The 7,976-nt window shown below is 61.8% G+C and overlaps 2 protein-coding genes across 2 annotated transcripts; one reads left to right on the top strand and one right to left on the bottom strand.

Annotated features, from left to right (window-relative positions):
* Window positions 1-1,811: 1,811 nt before the first annotated feature.
* On the top strand, window positions 1,812-3,163 carry CCDC166 (coiled-coil domain containing 166). Its single transcript, XM_056125416.1, has 2 exons — window positions 1,812-2,219; window positions 2,321-3,163. The coding sequence occupies exons 1-2, from the start codon at window positions 1,812-1,814 to the stop codon at window positions 3,161-3,163; spliced, it is 1,251 nt and encodes a 416-aa protein (XP_055981391.1).
* A 3,446-nt stretch (window positions 3,164-6,609) lies between these two features.
* On the bottom strand, window positions 6,610-7,737 carry ZNF623 (zinc finger protein 623; the record flags this gene model as incomplete). The annotated part of the gene is made up of 1 exon (XM_056125415.1): window positions 6,610-7,737. A coding segment is annotated over one exon (1,128 nt), but the record flags the coding sequence as incomplete, so codon positions are not given.
* Between the last annotated feature and the right edge of the window lie 239 nt (window positions 7,738-7,976).

The raw sequence follows: 7,976 nt of genomic DNA, 5'->3' as shown, positions 1-7,976 counted from the left end.
TCTGGGAGTGAGCCACAGAGAGAGGGCAGAAGGGCCGGGTGGGGAGACCTCTGCTCGAGACCTGGAGCCTGGTGGTTCCCTGAGTCACCCCTCGCAGCATGGCTCCAGGGGCAGTGCCAGCCAGGGTTGGAAGAGGTCCTGGAGGACGCGACCACGTGGGGGTGCAGGCTGGGGAAGGCAGCAAGTGAAGGAGGCAGACGAGGAGGAACGGGTCCCTAAGGTGGCAGCACTTCTGAGCCTTAAAAGGACACATTGTGGAGAAGGCCAGAACACTGGCACGCCGTCCAGCCTGAAAGCCGCTGCCTGTGCAGGTCGTGCCTGCCCGTCAGTAAAAGGCCCAACTCCATGCAGACTCCAGAAGTCAATAGGGCAGAACCTGGAGGGGCGGGGCCTCCTAAGGCGGGGTGGGGCCTACCTCAGGACAGGGCTTCCCTGGGGTGGGGCGGGGCCTCCCAGGGTGGGGCGGGGCCTCCCTCAGGGTAGGTCCTCCCCAGGGCGGGGCCTCCCCAGAGAGGGGCGGGGCTTCCCTCAGGGCGGGGCCTTTTCTGCTTCAGTCTTTCAGGTGGGTACTGGTGCGCCCTGAGGGTGGCCAGGTAGAGACTCAGGCAACTGGGTGGGCCAGAAGGGTCCTGGGGTGTCCATGCCCAGTCCTGAAGAGAAACTGGAACGCACCCGAGGTGGACCGTGGGGGCACCCTGGGAAGAAACTCAGTCTCCGCCAGTCCAGTTCTCCCACGGCTCTGGTGCCCGTGCGGCAGAGCGCGAATTTCCTTGATGTCTTACACGGTTGCTGATTTACAGCTCTGTGAATAATTTCGGAGGGTTTGAGCGTATAGACAAAGGGGGGGGGGACTGGAGAGATAGCCCAGCGGGTAGGGCGTTTGCCTTGCAGGCGGCCCACCCAACCCAGGTTCGATTCCCAGCATCCCATTTGGTCCCCTGAGCACCGCCAGGAGTAACTCCTGAGTGCAGAGCCAGAAGTAACCCCTGTGCCCCTGTGCATCGCCGGGTGTGACCCAAAAAGCAAAAATAAAATAAATAAAGTTAAAAAAAAAAGACAAAGGGAGATTTGTGTCTTGGCTTATGCCTGTGGGAAGAAGCACTCGCCCTACCTGGAGCTGGTCCGTCTGTGTGTCCCAAGAGTTGAGCCCAAGTCCAGGAGACAGCCTGGAGCCCGGAGTGACCTGTCTTCAGCCTCCCTCTCCCAAGCCAACTGCCTGCGAGAGGGCCCTGCGTGGCCGGCCCTGGAGGGGCTCGCATACCTGGCCAAGGTGAGTGGAAAGACGATGAGACTGGTCATTTCCAAGGCCAAAGGCGAGGCCCAGCGTGGCCACCAGCTGAGCAGGGGAGCAGGTGCCCAGGGCAGGGGCCAGTGTGCGCTTAAGGGCCCCCGAGGCAAATGCCCAGGGCAGGGGCCAGCGTGCGCTTAAGGGCCCCCGAGAGGCCTTGCGAGGCCACGGGTGGCACCTAATGGACTCAGTACCGTCCAGCAAGCGGAAGTCTCACCGAAAGCTCCAGAAGACACCCAGGCAGTCGGGAAACGCTTCCAGCAAACGGCGGTGACGGCATGGAAGCGCCGACACCAGGTCGGGACCGCCAAGCTCCCCCTCTGGTCCGCGGGGATGGGACACATCTCCGACGGGGAGTGAGGGTGGGGGCAGTTGCCCCAGGAACGGGTGTGGGTGGGGGAGGGCGACTGAGTTCTGTCTCCCTAGAGACGGGGCGACTGTCAACATTGCTACAGCTGGAGCAGCCCGGGGCAGCCGGTCCCTCTCCTCCGGGGCCTGGACGCCAGCAGGCCGAGCCCGGGCCATGGCACCCAAGAAGCGCCCGCCGCCGCCGGCGGCGCGGCCGCTGCCCGAGCGCGTGCAGTACCTGCAGCGCGAGTACGTGCTGCTGTCGGAGCTGCTGAGCGCCTGCGAGCAGCGCGTGGACCGGGTGCTGCAGGAGAACGCCTTCCTGGACCGCGAGGCGCTGCGCCTGCGCGAGGAGAACCGCCTCTACGCCAGCTTCGTGAGCATGCGCGCGCAGCGCTGCGCCAACGCCGTTGTGGGGCTGGACGAGCAGAACCGCGTGGACCTCTCGCAGGTCCAGTGCCAGCGGGCGGAGCTCGAGCAGCTCTACCACGGCCGCGAGGACAGCGTGCGCGCGCAGCTGCAGGAGACAGAGGCGCGCGCGGCGCTCGTGGCGCAGCAGGTGCAGGAGCTGCAGCCCTACAAGGCGGGTGCCCGGGGCCACCCCCCCACCCCCACTGAAGGCGCGGGACCAGGCGGGCGGGGCGGCCGCGCGCCGGCCTGCGCTGACCCACACCCCCGCCGCAGGAGCTGCAGCTGGAGCAGCTGGCCCGGATCCGAGCGCTGGAGCGCGAGCTGCTGCACAAACGCGTGGAGCACACGCAGCTGCTGCACCGCGTGAAGCGGCGCTTCCAGGACGACCGGCTGGCCTTCGAGCGCGAGGCGCGCCAGCGCGTGCAGTCCCTGGGACGGCGCGCCGAGCGGGAGGCGACGCGCGCGCTGCTGGCGCACACGCAGGCCATCCGCGTGGACAACCGGCGCCTGCGGCTGGAGCTGCTGCGGCTGCTGAGCCGGGCCCAGGTGCTGCACGACATGCGGCGCCAGCTGCTGCAGCAGCGCCAGCAGCTGCGGCAGGAGCACGAGGACGTGCGGCACCTGGCGCGGGTGCATGACTGGCTGCGCCGGGGCCCCGGGGGCCCGCCACTGTGGCGGCGGCCGCCCTTCACCTTCCGCCCCAGCATACTGGACAAGCACCCGACACCCGCGGCATCCACCTCCTCGACTTTTTCCACCTCCCAGCAAATCCCGGTTTCCGCCCCATCCCACACCCGGATGGACCTCCCCCCTCACAGGTCCCAGTCGTCCACGCAGAAGGCCTCGCGGGCGGGCTCCAGGGCCCTGTCACTGTTCTCGTCCAAGGCAGACTCACAGGGCCTGCCTTTGACCCAGCCCTGTCCCGAATCCCACATCCTGTCTCCGCCCCGGTCCCAGCCCAGCTCCAGGGCTCTGTCCTCCGTGGGCAGTTCCCAGGGCCCCTCCCCTCCACACTCCCACCTGAGTTCCCAGGTCTCCCTGAAGCCCTCCCACAACACCCTCCCCTCTGCCAAAGCCGCAGGAACCCCGGTTAAGGAAGGCAGTGAGCAGTACTGAGCAGGCGTGTGGGCAGGGGCACCGTGGGGGGGCCGGGGCAGGGCTGGGAGCAGGGCATCGTAATAAAGCAACCCTCCTTCGGCTCCTGCCCAGCACCATGTGCTTCTCTGCCCGGCTGCCCTGGCCTGTGCAGAGCTGCTTATCCCTATGTCCACTTCCAGGCTGATGCCCACTAGGTCCTAGGGCAGGATCTGCGGACACTGCATCCCACCACACCAGGGGCCTGCAGGAAGCTCAGGAGCCTGACAGTCTGGTGACAGCTGAAGTGGCAGGCAGAGACCAATGGTGGAAGGCTGGAAGGGACTCCCAGTGCCAGGGAGCTCAAGGAGGTGCTGGCTCAGGATGGTGGCTGGGAGTGCCAGCCAGCAGGGGCAGTGCTGCTGGCTGGGGCGGGGGGGGGGGGGGCATAGGCTCTGCCAGAGGTCCTGTTCCATGGGGCCAATGCTGTGGGCATTGCTGGCAGCCTTTTCTCCCCTGGCTGCTCCTGGTTGGTGTGGGTGCCCCCTGCCGCACTGTCTGCACCTGGCACTTTCTCCTTGCTCCCTGCCGGCACAAATGAGCACCCAGACTGGCCCTCCTGCTGGTAAATGCCTTCTCTTTGCCCTTGGATGCCTGCCCGCTGCTCTGCAGTCCTGTCCAAGGGAACCACTCATAGGGTGTGATGGGGATAACCATCACAGCCCCAGGTACGCCCTGGCTCAGGCTAGCCAAGAGAGTGGGAAGCAGAGCAGCTGGCTATGCCTGGCACTGAGCCCCCAGAAGCTGCTGCCCTTTCAGCTTCCTGTAGCTCTGCGGAGCAGAGAGAGTTCCCTGCGAGGGCAGGTTAGCACTCCAGTGAGGAGGTGACTTGGCCTTGCCCAGAGCCAGGCTCGGGGTATGCTGCCAGGACCCTGGAGAGTTGGGCCCATACAGCCTGCTTTTGCGGGGTCTGGCCGGGCCAGGGGGCAGGGACAATTCTCTTGAAGGCCAGTGCTTGGTGAGGAAGGTGAGAGCATGCCTGTTGGTATGACCAGGGTCCCCATGCAGTCACACCCGTCTCTCGGTAGACACTCTGTGTTAGTCAAGGTCCATCCGGTTCCCAGAGATCTGGCTCTGTTCACCTCCTTGGTGGCCCGAAGACAAGCCCCATGGGTGCTGCTGTGGGTAACAGCAGTCAGGTGTTCCTGGGCCAGGTTGGAAGGTGAGATAGACGTGAGCTGGTGAGGGGTAGTGGTGGCAGACAGGGTCCAGTTCCACCAGTGGCAGCTGCTGCCCTGCCCCATGCATTCCTGCTCGATGTGGGCCGGGTCCCGCTGATTCTGCAGTCCACATCCAAGTGCCCACTCCTCTGAGGGTTCAGAGAGGCATCTGCTTTGGGCTCTGCTTGGGGCCCCAATGTGAAGTTTGAAGAACTGGGAAGTGACTCATGTCACCCATTTTCTCTTTTTATTGGACTCTAAGATCGGCCGTGTACAAGGCAAACACCCACCCTGCTGAACTATTGCTCTGGCCCCATGTCCATTTCTTTAAAAACAAAACAAAATCCTGAGGTGATGTTTCTTGGCTTGGAGCTGCACTTCTCTGTCAGTTTAGGGAGAACAGGAATAGAAATGCACATGCAGCACACACTCCACACCAGCCTTCCTCAAGCTGTTTACACCTGCATCAGGTGCTTGCCTGCATACTGTCTCCAACAGCCGTTTGAAACAGTGATGGCCCAGTATTTCTACACCTGTGCATGGCCCAGATATTCCTACACCTGTGCATGACAAAGGTCCCTGGGTGTGCTTCAGAAACACTAACTTAGGAGCCAAAGCAATAGTATATTGCTTTGTATGCAGCTGACCTGGTGATTCCATATGGCCCCCTGAGCATGCCAGGAGTGCCTCCTAAGTGCAGAGCCAGGAGTGACCCCTAAGCACTGCCGGGTGTGGCAAAGAAAAGAGAGAAACACTAACTTAAAGCAAAAGGAGGTGTCCTTAAACTCATGGGAGGGGCCCAGCTCCAGAAGAGCAACACCAAGTGCTGGGGAGGACGGCCCAGGGGAACACCCACGTGTCCTATGCCCAATGGTGCCACCTCAAGGGGGAACTCACTGGCACTGCCCTGACAGTGGGACAGAGAGAGAGACAGGACAGTGAGTAAGGTGCTGGCCTTGGTGTTCTGGCTTTGCCCCCTTAACAAACAAATTGCATTTATCTGATAACCCAGCAACTAAATTCCTAGGGTTCACCCAAGAGAAATATAAAAGGTACTTTTAAACGCTTTTACATAAATGCTCATTTTATTACTAAGAGTCAAAGCTGGGAGCCACATTTCCATCAGCAGACAAGGGACAGGTTTCACACTTACATGCCGCAGTAGTTGGCAGAGGAGATCCTGGGGCACACGGCAGACAGCCTGACCGTGCCAGGAGGTGGCTGGAGCGTGCACTGTACCAGCCCGTTTCCATGAAGTTCCAGAACAGGGAGCGCTGGATGTGTGTGTTCTCCAGCGACAGAAAGTGGTCACCTGGGGTGGAGGTGTTAATGAGGAAAGAACAAACATCTGGGGGGGCAAGTGGCTTTTTCCCCATGAGGTGAATTCTTGGGGGCATGGATCTGTCAAACCTCTATGCACTATGGAGATTCACTGTGTGGAAACCACACATCCACATGATGGTCTAGAATGACCCATCTGCATGAAGCCAAGTGAGGCTGTGTCACGCTGCCTGCAGCTGAGCCGGGCTCTCCAAGACACAGGCTGTGTCACCCTGCCTGCAGCTGCCTGCAGAACGAAGCTCTCACTCCCTTGGCTGCCTGGATCTGCAGATGACACCGTCCAGCACAGGCACATCCAAAACAAAGCAGCAGCCCAGGAAGTGAAAGCAGGAGAGTGGCAAGTCCATTTACTGGTCTCTTACTGTCTAAAGTGACAAATGAGACACACCCCTCCCCCAGAGAGTCACTGTCCTCAGGAAAGAACAGTGTCACAAGGGAGTGGGGCAGCTGAGCTGGGCGCTGAGGAGTCCTGCAGGGGAGGGGAGGGAGCCCTCACATCAGGATGAGGAAGGACAGGAAGCAGCAGAGACAATGTGAGGGGGCACTTGGCACCAAGCAGCCGTGGCAGGGAACTGAGTGCAGGGAGGCAGCACTGGAAGCGGAAGGTCTTCAGCTGCAGGAAGAGGGTGCTTCTCCCTTAGGACAGCAGGAAACCCACTGGTGGTTTGAACAGAGCTGGATCTTTCTCCAACTTGCCTTTCTGTAGAATATCTGTTATTATGGACTCTTTCAGGTCAACCAAGATTAGACTGAGTGCTCCAACTTTAAAGAGGTGAGAATCGTAACTGTGCGATCTAGAACCTTCTTTCCAGGCCAGGTTCCTGCCCGGTTCCTACACTGCAGTCCCCAGAGTGGCCGGAGGGCTCACAGCCTGCAGGGGAAGGAGGCCCCTGACTCGGCCTGAAGCCAGTGGTTTTCAAAGGGTTCTCAGAGGTGGGGACTGCTCCCAGGAGACTGGGGGGCACCCTGGCCTCCAGACTCCTCATCCAAGTGCGCGGGGGACGTGCTCAGGGCAAGCCCCTCTTCCTGAACACCTTCGGTGCTTTGCAAGTGTGCGGTGGTGCCGAAATTATTCCCACACTGGCCGCGCTCATAGAGCTGCTCCTCGGCGTGGACCTTCTGGTGCTGCAGGAAGTTGGACCGCTGGATGAAGCCCTTGCTGCAGTGGCTGCACACATAGGGCTTCTCCCCAGTGTGGACCACCTGGTGCAGAAGCAGCTTGGAGCTCTGGATGAAGCCCTTCCCACAGTCCTTGCACTCGAAGGGCCTGTCCCCGGAGTGGATCTTCTGGTGCTCGGTGAGGTGGGCCTTTTGGAGGAAGGCCTTCCCGCACTCCTTACACTCGTACACCCGCTCCCCGGTGTGGATCTTCTGGTGGCGGATCAGGTAGGAACTCAGAAAGAAGGCCTTTCCGCACTCACTGCAGGCATACAGCTTCTCGCCGGTGTGGATTCTCTGGTGCTGGGTGAAGTTGGATGTCTGGCTGAAGCATTTCCCACACTCGCTGCACACGTAGGGCCTCTCCCCAGTGTGCACCCGCTGGTGCTGGATCAGCTTGGAGCTTCGGATGAAGGCTTTGCCGCACTCACTGCACTCAAAGGGCCGCTCACCCGTGTGGATGCGCTGGTGCTCCGTAAGGTCAGAGCGGTGGCGGAAGCCCTTGCCGCACTCCTGGCACTCGTACTGCTTCACCTGTGTGTGCACCTGGTAGTGGCGGATGAGGCTGGAGCTCCGGATGAAGGCCTTGCCGCACTCGCTGCACTCATAGGGCCGCTCGCCCGTGTGGATGCGCTGGTGGCGGATGAGCAGGGAGCTCTGGCTGAAGCCCTTCCCGCACTCCCGGCATTCAAAGGGCCGCTCCCGCATGTGGCGGAGTAGGTCGGAGCTGTGGCTGAAGGCCTTCTCCCCAGCGCGTACCCTCTGCTGCTCTGCCAGCTCCGCGTAGTGCAGGAAATCTCTCATATTCGCGTTGCACACGTACAACCTCTCTCTGTGGTGGATCCTCGGGGGCTCGGCGAGGGGGGGGCCATGATCGAGGCCATCCTCAGGATCGGGATCGGGATCAGGATTGGCTGGGCCAGCCTCTTCCCCTGCGGGAGAACCTGGCACACCCGGAAGGTCGGGATCCCACGGGAGGTCCACACGGGCCTCTTGCGGCTGCACCTCCCCCATCAGGAGCTGCCTCTGCAGGTGCAGCAGGCTGCCAGCCGCGCCGCCTGCCTCAGCTGTCCCTTCTGTGTGGATCTCCTGGTGGGCAGTGGGCAGGCTCTGCCCCCCTGATCCTGGTTCAGGGG

The sequence above is a fragment of the Sorex fumeus genome, unplaced genomic scaffold (assembly GCF_029834395.1).
Source record: "Sorex fumeus unplaced genomic scaffold, SorFum_2.1 ptg000054l, whole genome shotgun sequence".
NCBI lineage: Eukaryota > Metazoa > Chordata > Mammalia > Eulipotyphla > Soricidae > Sorex > Sorex fumeus.
The sequence above is the reverse complement of the archived record's forward strand: the minus strand, read 5'-3'. Positions and strand labels throughout refer to the sequence as shown.

Bases quoted from the DNA above. Each gene is read 5' to 3' on its own strand.
- CCDC166 (XM_056125416.1), top strand. From the start codon at position 1,812: ATGGCACCCAAGAAGCGCCCGCCGCCGCCGGCGGCGCGGCCGCTGCCC. The intron at 2,220-2,320 runs GCGGGTGCCCGG...CCCCCGCCGCAG, and splicing joins AGGAGCTGCAGCCCTACAAG to GAGCTGCAGCTGGAGCAGCT.